The 25,151-nt window shown below is 38.6% G+C and overlaps 1 protein-coding gene across 1 annotated transcript in view; it reads right to left on the bottom strand.

The window, feature by feature from the left end:
- Window positions 1-25,151, bottom strand: part of LOC101897376 (structural maintenance of chromosomes protein 5) — an 82,135-nt gene that overhangs the window by 12,737 nt on the left and 44,247 nt on the right. Inside the window, exons 8-14 of the mRNA XM_059129340.1 lie at window positions 21,522-21,730; window positions 21,300-21,463; window positions 21,116-21,245; window positions 943-1,148; window positions 653-870; window positions 380-601; window positions 89-313 (exon numbers count right to left, since the gene is read on the bottom strand). Coding sequence (XP_058985323.1) covers window positions 89-313; window positions 380-601; window positions 653-870; window positions 943-1,148; window positions 21,116-21,245; window positions 21,300-21,463; window positions 21,522-21,730 — 1,374 coding nt within the window. The remainder of the gene's footprint in view (window positions 1-88; window positions 314-379; window positions 602-652; window positions 871-942; window positions 1,149-21,115; window positions 21,246-21,299; window positions 21,464-21,521; window positions 21,731-25,151) is intronic.

The following is a 25,151-nucleotide window of genomic DNA, read 5'->3' as shown; positions in this document are numbered from 1 at the left end:
ATAAATGGCCATTGCATGGCCTTTGTGAATGTTTTCAATTGGAAATGTTCAGTTCATAAAAAATATAAAAAAATTAAAAAATACTTACTTCCTCTTTGCACGCCAACTTGACTTCTCCTACGTATCCCATTGACTCCATAAATTGCCCGAAATGGTCGTTTATTGTTGTTACAACTTGCATAACAACAGGATGCCATGCATCATAAATTTGCTTTATTTCACACAGATAATTTTCGTCACCATGTAAATTTGCTTCCAACTCTCTTTGTAATGCTTCAACTTCATGGCTTTTGGTATCGTATTCCCTTACAATCTTTAAAAAAATCACAGACATCATGGAGTAAATATGAAATTATAAATAAAACGGCATAAAAAATACCTCAGCATCGACATTGTCCATGCAGTCCAATCGACCACTTAAATCGCTAATTTTGTCACGTAACTCCTCCAGGCTATTTGTTAAACTATTATAAAAAAGCCTATGGGGAAATTGTGTGTGCGTTGGTTCCATTTGATTGGTATACTTCAAAGATTCAGAGAGTTTTTGTTTCACATCCCGCTTAAGATTGCTGCATTTATTATTTATAATTTCCACACGGTTCTGTAACTATAGTGTTAAACTAGATGATCATATAAAATAAATGTAACATACCTTTGCCTCGTCCCTTTTTTCTTTTGTAGCCGAGATAATGTTAACAATTTCATCATTTTCTAATCTGAAAATACCGAATTTGTTGATTGCAAATGCTTTGTCTTCCATTGCTTTTTCAATAACTTTAAGAATTTCAATTCTTTCCGCCTGTAATTTAAAAATATCCCGTACCGCTTCATCACAAATCTTCTTAAATTCCATTTCGATTGCGGGAGTTACTTGAAAATTTAAAAATTATACATTAAATTATATTATATTTATTATTAGAGGCCACATTCTCAAAACCTTACCAACTACATCTTTTTTGAGGGTTTCGATTTTGCTCCTTTGTCTTTCTATCTGTATCATTTTACGTTTAATTTCCATTTTCTTTCCTTGTATCTCCTTTTTGACTTTGGATGCTTCTTCGTAGAGAACTTGTTGTGCACGGATTTGAACTTCAATTTCATTTCGCTGATTTCGTAAATAGTCCGTTTTTCGTTGTAGTTCATACAACCTAACAACAAAAACAATCATGTTTAATTTATGTTTTACTACTACTTTCAATGATTTACAATGATCATTCATTCGTAAGTTTCTCCAATTGAGAAAAAAATCATACACTGTTTGAGAATAGCCCTTTTGCCTTAGCTTTAGAAATAGCCGTTTTGTATATTGTAACAAAGATCGGATTATTTAATATGTTATAGTTAACAACAAATACCTATAAGGATATTTTCATAAAATCTTCCGAAACGATCGTGAAACTCCGGGAGCAATATTCTTATTCGGGAGCCTCCTCCTCTGGTCATGAAATTCTTATCTAGGGAAACAATAAATTCGTGGTACAATTTGGTAAAATAGAATTTTTCTAATCATACGTTCTTTGGTAAAGTACGCTGTTCTCTGTTGTTCACTGTTCCTTTCCGAATGCTTTACTGATGTTGCTACAATTTTATATTGTGTAATCAATTGTTTTTGATATCGCATTTAAAAATTGTATCATTTAAAAATTTTATCAAACGTTCTAATTTGTGTTTTTCATGTATTCATTAAAGGGCTGCAAATGTGACAATTTTCTCTATTTATGCCATGGAGAGAAAACGCTCGTCATGTTGTGCCCTGTTTGATCAAACGCATAACAGTACGTGACATCCAACTAAATGCTCGATGTCTCGTCATGTCGGTCACACTCAAACCCATCGTCATAACATGTAATGACCAATAAAAGGGAATGTTGAATAGTGTGTCATATAAAAATGTTCTATCAAAAAAACAACAACAATTATGAAACAATTGCCAACGAAAAAGACACACACGTGATGAAGGTAAAGCGCAATCGCTACCTGCTTTTCCGATATGTGAAAAAAAAATTGTAATAAAGAATTTCTTGGCGAATACTAAAATATTAAAGGTATTTCTAATTGGTCCACACAAAATTTTCACATTTCGTGGTTATTGACGAAACAATTTAAAATGTTAATCCTTATAAAAAACAATAATCGCCTGAAAAATTTTCTTATTTTGATTATGATTTCGTAAATGTTTGCCTCCGGCAGTGATGTGTAAATGAGAATGAATGATACTGTAATTCACGTAACAACACTATATACTTCCATTGTTCAATTCTGTGCATATTCTGTTATTGAATGAGAGTCAAATCTCTGCCCACAGACTTTAATTTTAAAAGAACACTTTATGTAGATAGAAAATAGGCAAACAATATTTTCCTCTTTTTTATGACCAAAATTTTATGATAATCACCAACAAATTGGGATTGTTCAGTAAATATTTCATTTTTTCTATTCATTTGAACTCAATTTTATATGTACGCGGTGTTTGTTACTTCAAAATTACAGCACACACAAAAACACACCCTCACCGTCGAAAGTAACACACACACACACTCTCAATATTTAAACACACGTACACAAATGACACACAATTTGACGATGACACGGTTCGATGTGATCGTTGACACCCTGCATTTATGGAGAACACCATGCAAGTATTCGAGTCAGCCATGTTACGATCGAACCTTAGACAATGGCACACATGAATCAAAATGGGGGATGTTGTTGGTTGTTATTGCCTATCAAATACATAGCGCATGATTGAATAGACAAAGTCAGTGTGTCGAAATAAGCATAATTCACACAATTCGTCTTGTGCAGGCCTTTAGTATTCATACAGTGTTTTACATGTCTTAAATGTGATATATCAATCTGATGTTAGTTAGTTAGGGAAATTTGCGACATAAATGCACAGGACGCAACTTTATGGCTATACCAAATGCAATGATCCAATTTAGTATAGGTTGTTGCCTCCGCGGATAATATTCCCACAGAAAGTGCCTCAAAATATTTGATTTCGTACAAAAACCAACTTATAATTTTTCGAAATGCTAATACAAGGAATGACCTAATGATATTAGTACTGCAAGTGTATTACATTCCATTATATTTCTGTCGTTTTTAATAAACATTTAACTGTATTCAGATCATATATGAAAAAAACTATGCGACAGTATTAAATTAAACAAAAAATACGCTTGTAATGACGTTCTCCTATGTCACTTAAATGGGGCAGCTATACCGCCATGTCACACATTCCAATCGGAATGGTTTTAATTACATAATTTAAAATCGATCATTGTTTTAGCCACTTCAGATTGAGATCGATTTGGCGAATTAAGAAAATCTCATTATTCAGTGTAAATATTGCAAGATTAGAGGAATGACAAGATTCAAAACAAGCCATATAATTAGAAAACACTGTAGAAGTGAAAATTTTGAAAACATTCTGTTAAAAAAAAACCTTTTTTGTGTGAAAAACCTTTTTTGGGGGGGTTCTTGACGAAGAAAGGGTTATTGAGTTCCTGGATTCTCGTAAGACTGACTGGCGGTGTGTGGAAGATTATATTTGCAATTTTGATTTTAGTCCTCCGTATCTTACGAGTGATGTTGACCAACAGTTGGCGTTGCTTCATTTATTGTTTTTCTCACAAAAAATGATGCTTGGTTGAGGTTGGATGTGGTAACATCGGCCTGTTATGTTACGGACCAGGCTTATCTGGAGTAGGTGTTGATGGCATGCATATTGAGTTCTTTAAATGTATATTCCCTTGCATTTCATTCTGTGCTCTCTCGGGAGCGTTTTTAGCTTAGGAGGCTCTAAAGTCTTCAAGCTATTTGCCTCTTGGTGTTAGGTTGATGGTAGCCAGATCTTTATTAAAATCTCATGTCAACTATTGTTTTGAGGTCATATCTGGGGCCAATGCTTGCCAAATTCTGCGTGTACGCAAACTTGTTAACTCTATTGTTAGGTATGTGTTTGGGTTGCGCAGTATTGATCGTGTAATACAGTGTGTTATTATGTTTCTTAGTGTATCCTTTGACAGATATGTTGAATATCGCCTGCAATATCACATAAAGCGTTTCGTGTGAAAGCGTTTCTTGTCTCCGACCCTACGTAATTTTAGCTGTACTTATGATATATACAGGAGGAGCTGTTTTGAATATTTGTCTGTCCATTGAGTTTCTGGTTGCGGGTTATTTTTTGTTATTTCTTTTTAGTTATTGGCATGGGGAGGCACTTTTATGGTTGTTTATTTTTCATAGAGTAATTTAATTAGGATTTTGTAATTAGGATTTTTTTTACATTCGTATGTATTGATGCCTCTTATCTTGCTTAACTGTTGTTGTTGTAGCAGCTCATACATCTGTGTTCGTTCGGTTTCCATTTTCCACTCCATTCAATCAGGTTCTGCCTCTAAGCCCAGTCTCAAAATGGATGCAACCTGTATGAGTTGTGTCCATAACGAGACTGGGGTTAGGTGAGTAGGAGTGGCTGGGCAGCGAAATAGGTTCAGCGTGTCATGTGGGCCTGTGCCATATGCTGGGCAGATGTTCTGCACGTCGCTGTTAATCCGGCCCAGTAAGAATTAAGGCGGCTGCACCATCCGGAACGTAATTAAGCCAAAACTACTCGGGTTTGTCGGGGCAGCTCTCGTTCTTCAGCTGCGACGGGAGGGGGATGGTCTCCTAGCACAGTATTCACTCTATATCCTTCAATGGCTTCTGAGACCGCATTAGAGTGAATACTATTCAGTCCTGCTTGATAGGCCTGTTGATCTAGAGGCTCTCTCTTATACCTCTGTACTTAACGGCCGCAAATGTGACAAATTTCAAACGCTCGTCATGTTGTGCCCTGTTTGATCAAACGCATAACAGTACGTGACATCCAACCAAATGCTCCATGTCTCGTCATGTCGGTCACACTCAAACCCATCGTCATAACATGTAATGACCAATAAAAGGGAATGTTGAATAGTGTGTCAAGCAAAAATGTTCTATCAAAAAAACAACAACAATTATGAAACAATTGCCAACGAAAAAGACACACACGTGATGAATGCAAAGCGCAATCGCTACCTGCTTTTCCGATATGTGAAAATATAAACTTTTTGTAATAAAGAATTTCTTGGCGAATACTAAAATATTAAAGGTACTTCTAATTGGTCCACACGAAACATTCACATTTCGTGGTTATTGTTAATCCTTATTAAAAAAACAATAATCCCCTGAAAAATGTTCTTATTTTGATTATAATTTCATGAATGTTTGCCTCCGGTATTGAGGTGTAAATGAGTATGAGTGCTACTGTAATTCACGTAACAACACTATATACTTCCATTGTTCAATTCTGTGCATATTCTGTTATTGAATGAGAGTCAAATCTCTGCCCACAAACTTTAATTTTAAAAGAACACTATATGTAGATAGTAAATAGGCAAACAATATTTACCTCCTTTTTATGACCAAAATTTTAAGATAATCATCAATAAATTGAGATTGTTCAGTATATATTTCATTTTTTCTATTCATTTGTTGATGTCAATGCACATTTTGTTATTGAACTCAATTTTATATTTACGCGGTGTTTGTTACTTCAAAATTACAGCACACACAAAAACACATCCTCATCGTCGAAAGTAACACACACACACTCTCTCAATTTAAGCACACGTACACAAATGACACACAATTTGACGATGACACGGTTCGATGACACCCTGCATTTTTCGAGAACACCATGCAAATATTCGAGTCAGCCATGCCACGATCGGACCTTAGACAATGGCACACATGAATCAAAATGGGGGATGTTGTTGGTTGTCATTGCTTTTCAAATACATAGCGCATGATTGAGTAGACAAAGTCAGTGTGTCAAAAAAAGCATAATTCATATAATTCGTCTTGTGCAGGCCTTTACTCTGTACTTCTCTCTCTAGATTATGAAGGTATTTCCTAGCGTGCCTGGGCGGAGGTTGCCTATCCACAAGATGGTGATTCGGATGGCTTTGTCTACAACACCCAAGCAGGTATTGCATTGACAGCATTTTGTTATGCTATCGCACCGGTAAGACCTTTGCCTCCTCATGTACGTGATCGACAGGTGTCATGAGAAGGCTCCCTGTTGCGGTTCTAAGGGCGGCATTCTGGCAGGACTGAACATTTTTCCACTGCGTAGCACTAACGTTGACGGACCCCACCGGAGCCGCATAGTTTACCACTGACCGACCTATCGCGTTGCAAGAGGTCAACAAGGTTTCCTCATCAGCTCCCCAAGTATTGCCGGCCAGAGACTTGAGGACCTTGTTCCTACTTCTAATCTTGTCGCAGATAGCTGTGGTATGCGCGGACGACTTAAAGATGCTATCGAATGTGACCCCTAATACCTTGGGGTAGTTGGGGGTCGGAATTATAGCACCATCGACCTGCACATTCAAGGATAGCCCATCTCCGAGCGTACAATTATCTGCGTACGTTATAATCTTTATGCCGTCTGGAGGTCGTGGAATGTCAGAAAGGTAAAGGTTAAACAGTTTCGGAGATATCACCCCACCTTGGGGAACTCCCTGTTTAACTCTACGGATGCTCGACTTCTTGTTTCTGAATTCCACGTACGACTGGCGTCCACACATGTAGTTTACTATCCAACGTTTCAAACTTGGCCGGAGGGCGATGCGCTCAATGTCCTCGAACAGTGTGGCATGATTGACTATATCAAAGGCTTTTGATAAATCAACTGCCAACATAACTGTTCTATCGCACGGCCTCTTTTGGTTGAGACCTCTGCTGACATGTGTGGAAATGACGTGTAAAGCTGTTGTTGTGCTGTGCAATTTTCGGAATCCGTGTTGATGATTGGCTACTGGGAAACACTCTCTTATGCTGGGGAGGAGTAAAGCATCAAGCGTCTTTGTTACTGGTGACAAAAATGATATCGGCCTGTATGAGTCACTTTTGCTGGCATCCTTGCCTGGCTTCAGTAGCGGGACCACCCTGCCCATTTTCCAGGCATCGGGAACTACTAGGGTGGCTAACGACAGATTGAGGAGCTTTGTGAGATACTCAACTCCTGGTTCTCCTGGATGGATATGTCCGGAGAACTGCGGCAGTCTCCCCTTATTCTGGCGGGCGCGTCCTCATTCACTGTGCAAAACGTGGAGCTATCAATTTGCTCAGCCAGCGCCATGCCTCTATGGTCATTACCTAGGACGGAATGCCATAATTCATGATGGGCATTGAAATCCCCTAGCACCAGACGGTTATTGCCTACCAGAAGTGAACTGATATTAGGCATATAACGTGGGGCATGTACACGTTAAGCACCTCTACCTCGGCGGTTCCACACTTGACCGCTATCCCCTTACATTCCATGTTCGGGTCACTAGAGTCAAGCTCAGGCTTAACTGTCGTTCAGCTGGGTGGAAGAGTTGTGTCTGAGGGTCTAATTATTGTAAAATTATTTATTATTTATTATATAAATATATGGAATAATTCGTTGTTGATTTTTATTCTGTATTTAGTTTATCTTGTAGATTATACTATGTTCTCGTTACACTTTCAATCACGTTGTTCGCTCTCAGAATGATGTACACAGACGTGTTAAGTTCATACGGTACGATTCGTAATTCATATGAATAGAAGAAATTATTGTTTTTCTCCCAAAGATTTATTATATCATTAATTTTACAATTTTCATTCACGTTTTCAACTTTTTGTGTAAATGTTGACATTTTGAACATACTTTTTGTATTTTTCTATTTTTAAATTCTGCTGGAGAGACACTTGTCAAACATTTTTTCTGCCGATACAAACATTTTGAAAATATTGCCCCTTTTGTTTGCAGTTTTCTGTGGAAATTTGAACACGGGGACAAAATGCGTACCACGAATGAATCGTTTGAAAGTACATACGCCATTCAACATTGTAGTTTTCATTCATAATTTTCAGTCTTCCCAAAAATTTTTAAAATTATATTAAATTTTTCTAATTTTTTTTAAATGTCATAATTTATTTTTTCGATAAATGCTCTCATTTATTAGGGATGGAACGTATTTTTTTCGTTGTTCTGAAAGTGATTTGATTTGAACAATGTAGAAATATGAGTGTTCGCTCAGGAATTTTTGTGTGAAGAATTAAGTAGTTTTTTCATAGTTAAGGGTCAAACAACGAATAGAAAGCGAATCAAGTGTAGTGGAAACGCCACATTAGTATAGTTATAGTCTGTTTTTATTATATTGTTGTATGTTAATATAAGAATTTGGTCAAGTTGGCTTATTTATATTAAATTGTATGAAATGAAAAAAGATAATTTTGTTAATTTTTACACAATGCCGGTAGTTTCTATTGTTTATAGTATTGTTTCAAGTTCAAGCCCTACTAACTGAAATAGGTTTTAAATGCTTAGACGTTAAAATCATAATGAAAAATATAATAATAATGAATTACATACTGTAAAACAAAAAAAATTGAAAAAATTGGTCAGAAAAACAAACCCAAAGCCGCATATAATAACAAGTCGACATTTAAATTAAAAAGACCGATTAAGGACGAAAAGACTGTTTGTAATAACTTAAGTAACCCTCAATATCCAAATTTATAGCCATCTCAACCAAGTACTGCTCTGACGAAAGTTTTACAAATACTCAGCAAACTGTAGTAAATAACTTGTTTTCAACTGTAGAACTTAACATTTTAACATTTGAGTTTATTTTCAAGTTGAGAAGACACACATAGATTACCTGACAAAATCTGCTAAAAACAAGTTAAAAAGTATCAGTCGGTATCACCGGCAGATATATACCCTCAGCCTGTGTTCGATTATTTAAATACAATTTGACTAGTGCTACAATTATTCAAATGTTTGACCCTCTATGGAGCAGGTTCCCAAGGAATGGGCCAATATTGTCCATTTCGTAACGGACCCAAAAATATGATATAAATATTCCGACGTTCCTGGTATGGATTATATCGACTCACTCTATCACTTTATATGAGATATGTAATAATATTTAGAAAGTTTTAAAATGTGCTTGATTTACAAGATAGAGTCTACCGAAATATTCCACTTTTATACTTCATCTGATACAAATACAAAATATTGAGCGAAATATTGGCCAAAATTACAAGAAAGGATATTTATGTCCAATTTTATGCTAAATCATAAATACCGATAAATTTCATATTCATATCAGGCTTCTTATTGAGAGAAATATTTGAGAATAGAAAGTAGTAAAGTATTGCTAAATTGTTTCGAAAGTAATAACAGATATAATTATTGAAAATTGTGAATCCAGAAGGGGTTGGCAGATATATATCAACTTCAAAACAGATCTTGTGTTAGCAAAAATATTTGTGTGTGTGTGAAATTTAAAGAGAGTTGGATATTTATTTCGCTTTATTTGAGAGTTTTGTTTTTCAAAATCTTGAACCCTATGTATGGGGGAGAAGAAATGGTTCAATCTATACAACCTTTATAATAGATCTTGTGTTGATAGAAATATTGAGATGTGCCAAGTCTAAATGGAATCGGATGTTAATTTGGCGTTTTATGAGCTTCATGGGTATTCAAAATTTCGACACTTTGTGGGGGAGGTATCAGAAGGAGTGGACTGATACATCCCATGTTAGCACCAGATCTTGGGTTTATAAAAATATTGAAATGTGTGAAATTTGAAGACGTTCGGATCCTTACATTACATTATTCTAGAGTTATAATTATTCAAAATTCTCGCACCCGACCTACCACTGACGCAAATATTAGGATTTGCAAAGTTAGCGCTAAATCGGCTTATCGTTTGACAAAAGTATTACGATGTACCAAGTTTGAATCAAATCGGATACTCCCTTCCAGACACACAGACGGACGGACATCGGTAGATCGACTCCAAATGTTCTGAAACGAATTTGGTCCAAAGAGACTTAGGGTCTAAAACCATTATTTCGACTAGGCACGTTTTGACCGTATCAAATGATATATACCCTCTGTAGCCATATGGCTGAGGGTATACAAATGTACAGTCATTGTTAATAAAGCTATTGAAATCAGCGTACCCAAATATACATATCCTTTAAAATGCCTCAACACATCAATAAATGATCTGGTTCAGAAATATATATGTAAGAGATATTTGAAGCATTAAAGGGATACGGAAGATAGGCCCCAAATGAATATGAATGAAAATTAATATTGAATTTACCTAATTTTTTATTTATTTTTCAATATATACGGTTACCTAGCCCTTGCGGTTACCCTTCAAAAACATTTATACATAGCTACTCTATTACTAGAAATATACAACACTAACGAAAATGGTAAACGCTTCATCTTCGGCAAAATATCAAAGGCGTTGAACAAAAAGAAAAATAATATATCACCTCTTAAAATAAATACATTACAAACATATTCAATGCTTGTTTGAAACTATATTTTCCATGTGAATGGAAGATTTCAACGACCATCCTCATACATCAAATCAGCAAGCAAGCAAAATCATAGACCAATTAGTTCATTGTCATCTGTTTGAAAAATATATGATAAAATCATACTAAATGATTTTATTGAATCACATGATATACTGCCACCGCCACAATATGGGTTTCGAATACAACTAAACCCTTGCCACCATGTAGTAGGAAATTTGGACCATGCTTCTGTTAGGTTTGTCAGAACGTCCGAGCCGAATTAAGTCGGTTGCGAGACTACTGCGAAAGGGATTATGTTGCGATGTACTGCAACAACGTAGTCCCCAGCGAGTCCATGGGAAAGCTCACTGCCCAGAGAGCTCATCAACCTTCGCTTCAGAGAACTGCCCAACGCTTCTGATGTTCGGGTAGCTAAAAGGATTTTCAGAGACATCATGAAAGCTTCAGCCGATTGTTATGTTCATGCTGGTCGAATACTCGAAATAAGACAAATTTCCAAACAGCGGGACTAGCAAATGAGTGTTATGATATACGTCGTTCCAACCCTGCTGATCCCAGGACTAGAACATCGAAAGTGTTGCAACATTGGAACCTATATGAGTTAACTATGGGTAACGGTTAAATCACTCTTGAGACCTGGGAAAAAGGACCTCTGTAACTATGTAACGGTAGCTGAACCGAAGAAGTGCGCTTAATTATACCCTACACCACAAGGTGGTCAGGGTATTATGTCTTTGTGCATTTCTTTGTAACAGGCAAAAGGAAACGAGATAGACCCATATTTCCATTTGATGATCTGCATAGAATCACATTCTGAGTCGATTTATGCATGTCCGTCCATCCGTCTGTCCATGTATTTTTGTAAACATTTATTGCCCTATCCAGATGAAATTTTGCACAAATCATTTGTTTGACCCAAGGTCAAAAATTTAGATATAGTTCCCATATATATCTTCGTCCGATTTGCTTTTTATTGTGCACCAAATGTGTAACATCAGCCCGAATAGTATGAAATTTTGCACATACAACCAAATTAGGCCTGAAAATAAGTATACGAAATTTTATCGAGATCGGTTCAGATTTGGATATAGCTCCCATATAGAACTTCGACAGATTTACGTTTTATTGTGCACAAACCGTCTAATATTTGTCCAATTGGGAATTGACCGAATTGAGTCTAGAAGCTAGTATGTCAAATTTGGTGAAGATCGGTTCACATATAGCTATAGCTCCCATATATACTGTTCATCCGATTTGTTATATTTGTTACCCACAGCCGTAATATGCACTCCGTAACAACGATATTCAGGGAAATATATCAAATACAGCTCAGAAATATCTTTGTTAAATTTTATTGAAATCGGTTCCGATTTGGATGTAGCTCCCATATACATCTTTATCCGATTTCAAATTAATTGTGCACCAAATGGGCAATAAATAAGCAAAGTGGTCTAGGGTATCATAAAGTCGGCCCTGCCCGACTTTAAGACTTTCTTTACTGGTTTTTTAATTAACAACTTGTCGAGAACTTCGAGAATGATAGGGCGAAGCGAAGAATGCTGCGTCGTATCAAATATCTTTCTGCCGAGAAGTTACCCCCACAGTTTACGATTGATACTGTTGCAAATGTCATCCGGAACGCTGGGCCCCGACCGAATCTTTACGGTAATGTTGAAACATTTATGTACGCCGGAAGTTGAGTACCTGACAAAATTTCTCAACGTGTCGCTAGACACCTACATCCTTCCCTAAGCCTGGAAAATGGGCCGGGGGGTCACGCTACTACAGCCAGGGACTTTACTCCTTGCCAGCATAACAGAAAGCTATCCAGTTGCCAACCATCAACACAAATTCCCTCCACAACACTGAATTGTTCGCCATATCCAGGCTGAACACCTATCTCTCGCAATCCAACGGCGGCCGGTTCTATGTACCGGATTGACTCGGAGGCACAATTCTCCGACCAGGGGCCGCCAACCCAGCAAATACATGTTCGTGTTCGTCGGAAGAACATCAAGGTCGCAGCGATCCAGGAAACGAAGCTGAGTACCGCCTGCAGGCTTCAAAGTTGTGATGGATACAACGTACTGAGGAAGGATCGCTCCAGAGGTGGAGGTGGAGGATTAGCGTTCCTATTGCACCACTCTGTCCAGTACAGAGCTATCTCGCCTGAGCTTGACTCTAGTGACCCGTACATGGAATGTATGGGGGTAGCGGTCAAGTGTGGAACCGCCGAGATAGAGGTGCTCAACATGTACATTCCGCCGTTAAATAGCTGTGCCCAACGTTATATGCCTAATATCAGTTCACTACTGGTAGGCAATAACCGTCTGGTGCTAGGGGATTTCAATGTCCATCATGAATTATGGCATTCCGTCCTAGGTAATGACCAGAGAGGCATGGTGCTGGCTGATCAAATTGATACATCCACGTTTTGCACAGTGAATGAGGACGCGCCCACCAGAATAAGGGGAGACTGCCATAGTTCTCCGGACATATCCATCGTGTCCCCCAGCGGGATTAGCAAACCCCAGAGTCAGGGAACTTACTCTGGAGGTAAACAGGTTAGTAGGTGAGCATAAGCGGAAAAAGTGGTTAGAACATCCGAAGCATTGCAACATCGGTACCGGAACGAGTAAATTGTGGGCAACAGTTAAGTCGCTCTCGAACCCTGGGAAAAAGGACGATCGGACATCTGTCTCATTTAACGGCGTAGAAGTGACAGATCCGAAGAGGTGCGCGTGTTATTTTAACCGGCAGTTTGTAGAGCACCCCGGGAGTGACAGGGCGAAGAGGCCATGCAATAGAACAGTTATGGTGGCAGTTGATTTATCAAAAGCTTTTGATATAGTCAATCATGACACACTGTTCGAGGACATTGAGCGCACCACACTCCGACCAAGTTTGAAACGTTGGATAGTAAACTAGATGATTGTACGCTCGTCGCGTCCGGACCCATTATTAATGACATTTGCGATCGGTTAAACGCTTACCTTGTTGATCTTACCACCTTTTTCACTGCGAGGAATATGAAGATGTTCGCCACTAAGTCGACGGACACACTTTTCACCATATGGACTGCGGAGATGGGGCTATCCTTGAATGTGCAGGTCGATAGTGCTATAATTCCGACCACCAACTACCCCAAGGTATTAGGGGCCACATTCGATAGCATCTTTAATTCCGCGCATACCGCAGCTATCTGCGACAAGATTAGAAGTAACAAGGTCCTCAAGTCTCTGGCCGGCAGTACTTGGGGAGCTGATAAGGAAACCTTGATGACCTTTTATAACGCGATAGGTCGGTCTGTGGTCAGCTATGCGGTCCAGTGTAGTCTACGAATATAAGTGATACGCAGTGGAAGAATATCCGTACCGTCCAGAATACTTCCTTAAAAACCGCCTCCTCATGACACAAGTGGATCATCTACATGAGGAGGCGAAGGTCCTTCCCGTACGTCAGCATAGTTAAATGCTTATCGTGGGAGTCATCTAATCATCATATGGTGGATAAAACTCCACCACCCAGGCGTGTCAGGAAGGACACACATGACACATAGGGATTTCTAACGCCACAAGAGAGAGCCTGTAGATCAAGAAAATTCAACTCTACACTTACAGATGCCATTAATAATAACAGTATGACTGTCATTGCAGCTGAAGAACGTCTACTGCCTAGACAAACCAGGGTAGTTTTAGCGCAATTGCGTTCAGGTTGGTCGTCTCATTTCGTATTGGGCACGTATTGGGACGCCTGCCTGGCGTGTGACCCGCGCAATACGCTGCCCCTTTTAAATTGCCCTGCCAAACCTACCCCACCGCCGATCGCGAAGCATAGCTGAGTGCTATCGGATGCGTCCACAGGTTGCAGATAGTGGGACGCACGATAGATATATCGTGCAGCTGCCAATTAAATAAGCAATCGCGGACAGCTCAAACCATGCCCAACAGGGTTCCAAGGTTTGCAGTCAGGGTACCGACTGTATTCGAACGGTTGCCTCGTTGATACCTGGACGTCTCGATGGGTAAAGTCTTAGGTGCCAAGTCCTTGCCATGAAATTGTTTTTAACTTGTTCTTATATTCCCCCTTCATCTCCACTTGACATTTATAATCAGCATTTATCAGCAATAAATTTATTCACTGAAAAAATGAAAGATTCCGATCGCATTCTGATCCTTGGTGATTTTAATATGCCCTCCATTAGGTGGCTTCCAATGCCAGATTCTGAAGCTTTGATTCCTTTGCCATCCGAGGTGAACAGTACCCAGCATACATTTGATGTTATAAATAGTTTGTGTGACTTAAATCTTTATCAAATAAACAGTGTGAAAAATTCCCACGGCAAAATTCTTGATTTGGCGTTTGTGAATACAACACAGCATTTTGATATATTCAGAATTCCTCCAATATGCACTCCTGAAGATATATACCATCCAACTTTATATATCTCCATGACTCACAGTTATGTAATTGAAGAAAGTCAGTCCGACTCATTTCAGACTGTCCTTAATTACAAAAAAAATAGTTTTCGAAAATTTAATACCCTCATTTCCTCCGTAAATTGGGCTTCTGTGTGCCTGTGTAACAGCCATGAAGATTTAAAATATGTAATTGATAAATTTTATGATATTTTAAATAGATTTAAATACCACTAGAGTTAAAACTTCAAATAAATATCAATGGATAACCCCTGAGTTATCAAGTTTAAAAAATTCTAAAAATAAGCTTTTTCGTAAATATAAAAAATCAGGCTGAATGTTTCGCAGATTTTTTTGCCACAACCTATTCCAGTACATCTTACCAAATTAAAGATTCGTATCCTTATAAGTTATCAAAGGCTGATCAAATTTGTATGCCTTTTCTACAACGTCAGGATGTGTCCAATAGTCTGCGTAGTTTAAAATCGATTAAATGTCCAGGACCGGAGGGTCACTTTCCTACTTTCTGGAAAAAATCTTATATTATACCTTTACATAAGTTTGGTAGTCTTACTAATGTGTCAAATTATAGAGGAATTGCAAAATTAAGTGCCATACCAAAATTGTTCGAAAAATTAATTACTGCAGTAATTTCACAGAAAATTCAATGTATATTGAGTCCATATCAGCATGGTTTTCGTAGTGGTTTTTCAACTACAACAAATCTTATACAATTTACGTCAACATTAATAAAAGGATTTGTTCAGCGTAAACAAACTGATACAATTTATACTGATTTTAGTAAAGCTTTTGATAGGGTTAACCATGAACTCCTAATATATAAATTTAATTATATGGGTTTCAACACAAACTTAGTCAAATGGATATCATCTTACTTGCAAGATAGATCACAACTAGTTTTGTTTGAAGGGTATCTATCCAAAACGATTAACGTTCCATCGGGTGTTCCGCAAGAAAGTCACCTTGGACCGGTCCTCTTTCTTTTATTTATCAACGATTTACCTAATTCCATAAATTACTCGAAATTGTTAATGTACGCAGATGATGTTAAATTATTCATTTCCCATAATTGTGATAAACGAGCTAGTTAACTTTAAAAAGATTTAGATAGCCTTTTTAAATGGTGCAGGTTAAATTGTATGGAGTTAAATTTAAGCAAAGCATATGTGCTCCTCTAGATCTTCTTCTCTGATATTAGAATATAATATTGACGGTCATTCATTATCAACTGTAGATTCATTTGTCGATCTAGGCCTCTTGATAGATCCAAAATTAAATTTTAATAGCCATGTAATAACAATGGCAAATAAAGCAAATGGTGTTTTAGGTTTTGTTAAACGGTGGGCCAAAGAATTTTCTGATCCATATATAACAAAACAGTTATTTACGTCTCTTGTTAGACCTATATTGGAATATGGTTCTATTGTATGGGATCCTCAATATGCAATATACTCAGATAAAATAGAATCCGTGCAAAAACAATTTCTGCTATTTGCCTTACGAGGTTTCCATTGGAATAGTGATTTTGTTTTGCCTTCTTATGCTAGCAGGCTAAAATTAATTAGATTGCCTACACTTAAAAGCAGACGTATTATGTTGAACTCCATGTTAGTACTAAAAATATTAAATGGTAATATACCTTCAGATTTCCTAATCTCATCTATTAGAATTAATGTTCCGTTTAGATCTAGTAGATACTACCAATTATTATATACTGATTTTCACCGCACGAATTATTCAATGGGCGAACCTCTTAGTAAAATGTGTTGATATTTAATTCTGTGTATTGTAATGTAGATTTTTGTATGAGTTTAGAAGTTATTAAATGTAGAATAATTTTATTTTTAAACAATTAAGATACATGTTTTATTATTTGACAAACTAGCTGATGAATTAGATTCTGTAGCTGGTTTTCAATTTCCTACTGAATTCTCATTATGATGCGGATCATGATGTGTACGCGATCCCTCCGTAAAGGGAGGTCGCCCCCTCGGTCGACAGGGGTGGGAATGTGAGGCGTGGGAACGTTCGAAAAAAAACCGACAACACCTCAACCGCCTCTTCAGAGGCACAGACATAGGACATGGCTACGGACAAGATTTTAATCGCAGTTGGGGACGAGACTCTGCAGACGTACCGAGACGTGGTATGCGAATGCATACAGAGACATAGTGAACAGCTGTCCGTCCTTCTCGAGAAGACAGGAGAGTGTACCATCTGGATAAGAATCATCCGCAACTGCCAAAATGTTCCCTTGAGAAGGAACTTGCCTCTCTCTTTACAGACCTCGTAAAGAAGATGAGTCCAGCTGAGGGTAAACCTTCGAACGAGGCTGGGGTGGAATGCTGCAACATTCCTGATGATGGAAAAACAGTTTCGACTGTTGCACCATCGACGGAATTATGCGCTGTTCCCACCGTAACAAACACATGAAAGCGGAAGAAAAAGAACAAGAAGAACACCGGCGGAAAAAATGGCCCGGTGGTCCCAAAGGAGACCAAACCTTCCTCTCGTTTAACGATGAAGAGCGGACGGTCAACGGAGGAACCGCACCCCGAGGAAAGGAAATCGTCAACGGGTGAACCTCCTCCTTCGCCAACTGCGTCATCTACACCTTTAGTTGACAAGAAGGTAGTGGCTAGGCCGGTTCAGGCAGCCTCTGTTGACCCTAGGTCTGCTAAGTCCAAATCTGTTACCACCAATCCTCACCCTACGATTCAGAGTAGTAGAAAAAGGAAACATTCCCAAGCCACTTACCCGGACAATCTCCGTGTAGCGACCGAGCTGAGCCGGAAGACAAAATCAGTGAAAGACGGTGGGCACTCATTGAAGACCGCCTGAGGGAGTTGGTTTTCCTAGGGGAAGATCCAAGAAGGCTACAATTCGGCAGTGCTACCCTCCATAAAGGAGTGAATGTCATCTGCTGCGAAAACGAGGAGTCCAAAAACTTCCTCGTACCCGCAGTTGCTGGCTTTCACGGGCTCTGGGATGAAAGTGCTCTTGCCGCTGTATCCCTAAAGGAAATTCCCTGTAGGAATATATTGATAGCATGGGTACCACCACCTTCGGTGGATCAGAGACGCGTGTTGACAATATTGGGAAAACAGAATCCCAACCTCAGTACGGACAGCTGGTGTTTAGTCGGCTCAAGCACGGAGGGAGGAGGCCTGGCCGTCAAGGTATTGATACAGCTGGCCAGGAATACCTTCAGCGCGTGGGGGGAAGCTGCACTTTGGCACAGGATGGATTCGGTTCCGTCTAACCTCACCGTCGCAGTAGGAGGAAGGAAGCCGGAGCTGCTCAACGTCATGCAGATTAATCTGCGCCACTGCAAGACAGCCGCGGCTGAGCTTCTACTGTCCCTCACCAAGTTTGAAGTAGATATAGCCCTGGTCCAGGAACCTTATATAGTTAAAAGGGTTTGCCACCTCCAACGGAGAAAAGGTTAGAACGTGTATCGTCGATAAAAATAACTTAAATTTAATCTTCCTCAATAATTTCAGCGGGGGAGACCCCACGGCGATCTGGTTGGAGTCACGAGCAGGAACAGTACTCTTTTTGTATCCATGTACCTACCCTTGGAGTACCCCGGCCCGCCGTGCCAAGTAGTAGAGAAGCTGTTCACTGTAGTGTGAAGCAGAAGCAATCTCGTCGTTGGATATGATGCTAACACTCACTATTTTCAATGGGGCAGTAAGGATACGAACGCAAGAGGTGAGTCCATTTTTGATTTTATTTTAACAAATAACCTCAAAATATGTAATAGGGTAAATGAGGCTACTTTCCAAAATAAGAATAGGGAGGAGGTCATTGATCTCACCCTTACTAACATGGATGAGTCACTCATACTGAGTTGGAAAGCTTCCACCGAGTGTTCCTTTTCGGATCACCGGAAGATAACATTCCAGTTATCAGTAGAGGGATTGCAAAAACCGCATAGGAACCCGAAAAAGGCCCGATGGGACAAATTTGCGGAGCACACTGCATGGAAGCTGAGATCTACTGGTAATCTCCCAGTAGACTCCGCCTCAGATGTGGACGAGTCCGTCAAATTGTTAAAAAAAAACCTGATTGGGAGATATAAAAGAGGTTGTCCGCTTACATTCCCCGGCAAAAGGTGCGAACCTCTCTGGTGGCCGAAAGACCTAGCCCAGCTCAGAAAGACAAGCAGACGCTTTTATAATAATTGGATTGATGTTATGCTCAGTAGCAGAATCATCAACTCAAGCATCGGGCAGTGTTCTGTTAGGAAAACGGTCACTAGGGGCATCACTAATCTGGCTTTTGGCGATAAATGAAATTCTTATCGAACAAAGGTCGTGGCTTACGTCGACGATGTGGTCTTGTTGATTGCTGGGAAATTCCCGCAAACTGTTTCAGATCTTATGCAGAGAGCTCTAGTTAAACTCTCCAGATAGGCACGCTGCAATGGATTTGGCATAAACCCATCTAAAACTGAGTTCGTACTCTCTACAATATCCCAGACTTTTCCAATACTACCAATACTTGATAATGTTATGCTAAGCCTTTCTTCGGAAGCCAAATATCTCGGTACCGCCCTAGACTAAAAACTAAGCTGGAAGAGGAACATTGAGGAGCGAGCGAAGAAGGGCTTAATTGCACTTTATTCCCTTAAAAACTCCATAGGAAAAAGCTGGAGACTCAAACCTCACATAATCAAATGGTTATATGAGTCAATCGTACGACCAATTCTAACCTATGGAGGGCTTGTTTGGTGGCACTCCTTAGGGAAAACTACCTTCAGTAAAAGCATTGATTTAGTCCAAAGAGGTACATCGTTTCTAATTACAAACGCGTTTATGAGCACACCCAATCCGCCCTATATACCCTACTCAACTTAAACCGATAGGTTTATTTGTAGAGGAACAAGCAGCTGGGTGTGCCTTGCGACTCAGTGAACTGGGATAATGGCGTCATTTTCAAGTATGTGGGGAGCATTGGAAATCAGGCGATTATAGGATTGAACTACTTGATATCCATATACCTAACATAGACATCTATACCCCCGAGACACTCCGCCTTTTAACGGTATAGCTGTCTATACTGATGGGTCAAAGATGGAAAGTGGGACGGGAGCTGGAGTTTACTGTGAATGTCTAAGTATCCAAAAATCCTTCAAACTAAACAACGACTGTAGCGTTTTCAGGCAGAAATCGTTGCTGTCAGGAAGGCCATAGAGCTGCTGGCAAATAGAATCAATGAACTGGATGGTCCGGTAGCTATATATGTCGATAGTCAAGCGGCCCTGAAGGCTCTAAATTCATTTACAATCAAATCTATGGCAGTTCTGGAATGCAGGAATGCTCTGGAAAAGGTAATGTCGTTTGTCAAACTCTGTTGGCTCCCTGGACACTGCAACATATTTGGCAATGAATTGGCCAGACGCGGATCTGAGTCAGTAGATCTAGAGATTGAGAATTCAGTGAATCCACCCTTATGCCACTTCTTCCAAGTACTGCATAAGCACTATCTTAGGAGATTTCAACAGAACTGGCTAACTGGCAGGGGATGTAATGTCTTCAAAAAGTTTTGGCCGGTGAACTCCGAAAGGAGATCAAGGTCACTCTTATCCATGACAAAGCTGGACTTGAAGCTTGTGGTGGGCCTAATTACAGGACACTGCAACATAAAAGCCATGACACACTAATGAGGGGTGACGACACTGAATACTGCGGGCTTTGTCACGACGAGGAGGAAACTGAGACGGTGGAGCACTTATTCTGTCACTGCCCAACTCTTATAGGAGGACTGGTCCTCCCTCTCCGACATCGAGCCAGCGGTCATTCTTCAGTTAGCAAGAAGACCAAAATGGCTAAGGACGACACGATGATTACACCGTGGATGCAAGCCTACTAGCTTGTCTACTCTTTATTCAGATTCTCGCTTCTTGACTATCCGTTATTCTTTTCCTTCTCTTTTGTTCTATTCTCATATCTTCTTTAAATTAGGATGAACACAATGGACCAATAGGTCTCCGAGTGGAGTAGTTGTTTATAGAACCGCGCATCCTTTAACGTAACCTAGCTACCCAAGACAACAGGTTACAGCCCGTAAAAGTAGCCAAATTTTTGGACCTGGAGTTAGAACCGAATTAGCAGAATTCGAACGAAACATGTCAAGCTGTTTCAAGGAACCTACTTTCAACAAACTTTTCTTTTCTGTTATTCTATTCTATATCTTCAATTAACCTAAAGATTTCCGAGTAAATAATGTTCGAGTATAGTTTGATGAGCAGACTATAAACATACCTGGATTTTATAGCATTGATTTCGCTGTCATTTCTACTACAGAGTAATCCTTTAGAAGATATAGCCCTTTGCATAAGAGATGCTTGTTTTTTGCCATATTTCGAAATTGTTAGAGTGCAGTGATTGTTCCCTGCAAAATACAACATGAAACATATAAAAGTATGTATAATATGGAAATACTTGCCACCAAAATAACTACGAATGTCGTGGGGAATTTTGTCAGTACAATTATTTACATAATCGCTGCCATATGGAATATTTTGCAAGTTATATAAGGAACAGAGACAACCCAACACGGCTCGTGGCCCATTTACCAGGTTTATCAAATAAGATTCAAATCCATACCGTCTATAAAAAGAAAAGACAATTATATATATCCATATTGATATTGTATGCATTATATTACCGTATTTCTTCGATAGGCACTTTCGGTGTAAATGAGGATTCCGAAGGAGGTGGCGCATGACAAATACTTACTTCTAACTTCTTTTTCGAGCACAATTCTGTTGCAAGTACAGATAGATCCGCTGCACTTTCACATGAAAATGCCAACAGATCTCTAATTTTAATGATGTTCTCCAAATATTTTGCATGCTTTTCATCTATTACTGTCAACTAAAAAGATCCAAAAAATGATATATTTTATTGTTTACTAATTTTTAAGTAAATATAAGGTGGTTTATAGTCAGATGAAAGAATTAATCTGGGAAAATTCTCACAACTTAAATTATTGTTAAACTTTCTTTTCAAGAGATAAAACTCATTCACAAAATTATTGTTTGCTTCGAGCCGACCTTCGACCATGCATTTATTTTCATTTCAGTGGATATTTCCGTGACTTGTGTGGATCAGTTTCATGGGTTTATTGATTATAATGCTGATGATCAGAATGATTTGTGCGATGCTACTTCGTCCTTTAATTTATCTCCAATAAATTCGAATAATGTTAACGAGCTTTCTATGTTTCCGGTTAAAAGAAGGCAACTTTTCTGAAATAAGGATAATGACTGGTATTTGTCCTCAGACATCTCTTACTATGCATCAATTAGAGATATTGCGTTTAAGCAGTATATGATTACAAGAAGTCAAGATGATTGGAGAAATTTCTGTAAAGCCAGGAATAAAGCAAAAGCTGTTGTACGTAAGGCTAAAAGTGTTGCTCATGCGTCACTGTTTGAAGATCTTCGAAGCAGTAAAGACCTCTGCTTAGAATCAACTTGATAGTCGTTATACAATGCATGACTTCCGGAGTAATGGTGATGATGTTGGTGGTTTTAGTTTTCGTTGTGTTGATGCTGCAGAATTGGAGAGAGCGTTTGTCGCAATTAAGCCCAATGCAATAGGTTTGGATGGGGTTTCTTTGAAATTTTTGAAAGTTGTTTTTCCCTTGCTTTCCTCCCAATTTCCTCCCTGGAAATTAGCAAAAAATTTCCAGTTAAGAAGGAGAAGAAATGTTGGTGGATTGCAAGAATTTCGTCAGATATCTATACTACCCATATGTTCCAAAGTTGTTGAGCATATTTTGAAGTCGCAAATTTTGCTTCATTTGCAACAATTTGCTATATGATGCGCAGTGTGATTTTAGGAAAAAATAGAAGTACGTCATCTCTTTTACTTGGATTGACTGACAGCATTCGAACCAAATTTTGTATTTCCAGGTTCTGTGTCCTGCTGTCGCTTGACTTGGAGAAGGCATTTGACCGTGTAGATAATATTAAGCTAGTGCGCAAATTGCATTTGCTGTATGGGTTTTCGGTCACTGCATGTTCACTTGTATCTTCCTACTTGTCTGATAGGAAACACAGGTTATGCTAATAATAATGTTAGCTCTATTTTGCCAGTGAGAAGTGGGATTCCTCAGGGGTCGGTGTTGGGTCCTCTTCTATTCATATTGTTTCTTGACGTTTAATAATAGAGTCGTGTCTGTTGTGTATAACAATATAAATATTGAGTTTGCTTCTGAACTGTTGTGTTTGGGGTTTCTCCTTGAAGTATGGTGGTATCTCAGATGAATTTTTCCTTGCGTGGTTTGTACTCCACTTGGCTTTACCTTTTTCTGTTAGAAAACGTTTGGTCCATGCTTTAGTTTTGCCATTGTTTCTTTATTGTTTGGAGGTGTACTCAGGTACATGTTTGAGTAATATGCATCTAATTCAACTGGCTGTCAAACGTTTTGTTCGCTTTGTGTTTAGGTTGAATACCCGTGTTCATATCACACCGTATGTGATTAAATTCTTTGGGTGCTCTTTTAGATCATATGTAGATAGACGTTTGCTGCTTAGCTTTTTCAAAGTTATTAAGAATCAGTGTCCTTTATTTTTGGTCTTGAAATTTATTATTTCCTTATTAAAAAAAGAATTAAGAAAAATGAGATCATGGAAAAAACTATTAAATATAAAAAGGTATTCATGAAAATTCATTCTGAAAGTGCACCGATAATTAGAAAAGTAAAAGAAATATTCATTAAAAATCCAGTACTATAGATGTAAGAGACCTTAAAAATATACTGAAAAAACTACGATTATTGCTAGATGGCAATACAGGAAAGACGCAGATTATGGCACAAGAGCTAAAAACATATCATCAGTCAAAATGACGAACAAGTCTCTTAAAGAAAGTGCTTGGGGTAACACTGAAATCTTTTTTTACTGGTAAAGCATTGTACAAACGCGCAACACGAACATGCGAACAATACGTTTGACAGCCAGTTGAATTAGATGCATATTACTCAAACTTGTACCTGAGTACAACTCCTAACAATAAAGAAACGATGGCAAAACTAAAGCATGGACCAAACGCTTCCTAACAGAAAAAGGTAAAGCAAAGTGAAAAACAGACCACGCATGGAAAAATGCATCTGAGATACCGCCATACTTCAAGAAGAAACCCCAAACACAAGAGCTCAGAAGCAAACTCAATATTTATATTGTTATACACAATAGACACGTCTCTATTATTAAACGTGGCGAATAAAAGCGCCTTAGTCTTTGCCAAAATTGGCTCGAATGCTGTCAGTCAATCTAAGTAAAAGACATGACGTAATTTTATTTTTTCCTAAAGCCACACTGCTCATCATATAGCAAATTGTTGCAAATGAAGCAAAATTTGCGATTTCAAAATATGCTCAACAACTTTGGAACATATGGGTAGTATAGATATCTGACGAAATTCTTGCAACCACCAACATTTTTCTTCTTAACTGGAATAATTTTTGCTAATTTCCAGGCTTCAGGAAAAGCCGAAGTTGTTAATATGGAATTAACCAAGCTAAGAAATTGGAAGGAAAGCAAGGGAAAAACAACTTTCGAAAATTTCAAAGAAAACTCAACCAAACCCGTTGCATTGGACTTAATTGCGACAAACGCTCTCTCCAATTCTGCAGCATCAACACAGCGAAGACTAAAACCACCAACATCATCACCAATACTCCGGAAGTCATGCACTGTATAACAACACTTTTAGCCTTACGTACAACAGATTTTGCTTTATTCCTTGCTTTACAGAAATTTCTCCCATCATCTTGACTTTTTGTAATCATATACTGCTTAAACGCAATATCTCTAATTGATGCATAGTAAGAGATGTCTGAGGACAAATACCAGTCATTATCCTTATTTCAGAAAAGTTGCCTTCTTTTAACCGGAAACATAGAAAGCAACAGATTGAAACATGAAAATAAACATGCCCACTGCTCGTTGACATTACTCGAGTTTATTGGAGAAAAATTAAAGGACGAAATTGCATCGCACAAATCATTCTGATCAACAGCATTATAATCAATAAACTCATGAAACTGATCCACGCAAGTCACGGAAATATCCACTGAAATGAAAATAAATGCATGGTCCGAGACGCCAGGGCAAAAAAAAAATGATTGGAAAAAACAACAGATTCATAATTACTAAGAGCGAAAAAGTCCAAGAGTGAAGTAGAGCTGTGCACAGCACTAAAATGAGTTGGGAGCATATTGTGCCTTATGGCCACACCAAGTCTACTGCAGGAATTCTTTACCCTAACCGAAGAATCAATCGAAACG

Source organism: Musca domestica, unplaced genomic scaffold, assembly GCF_030504385.1.
Source record: "Musca domestica strain aabys unplaced genomic scaffold, Musca_domestica.polishedcontigs.V.1.1 6, whole genome shotgun sequence".
NCBI classification, from domain to species: Eukaryota; Metazoa; Arthropoda; class Insecta; order Diptera; family Muscidae; genus Musca; species Musca domestica.
This window is presented reverse-complemented; position numbering and strand designations above follow the sequence as displayed.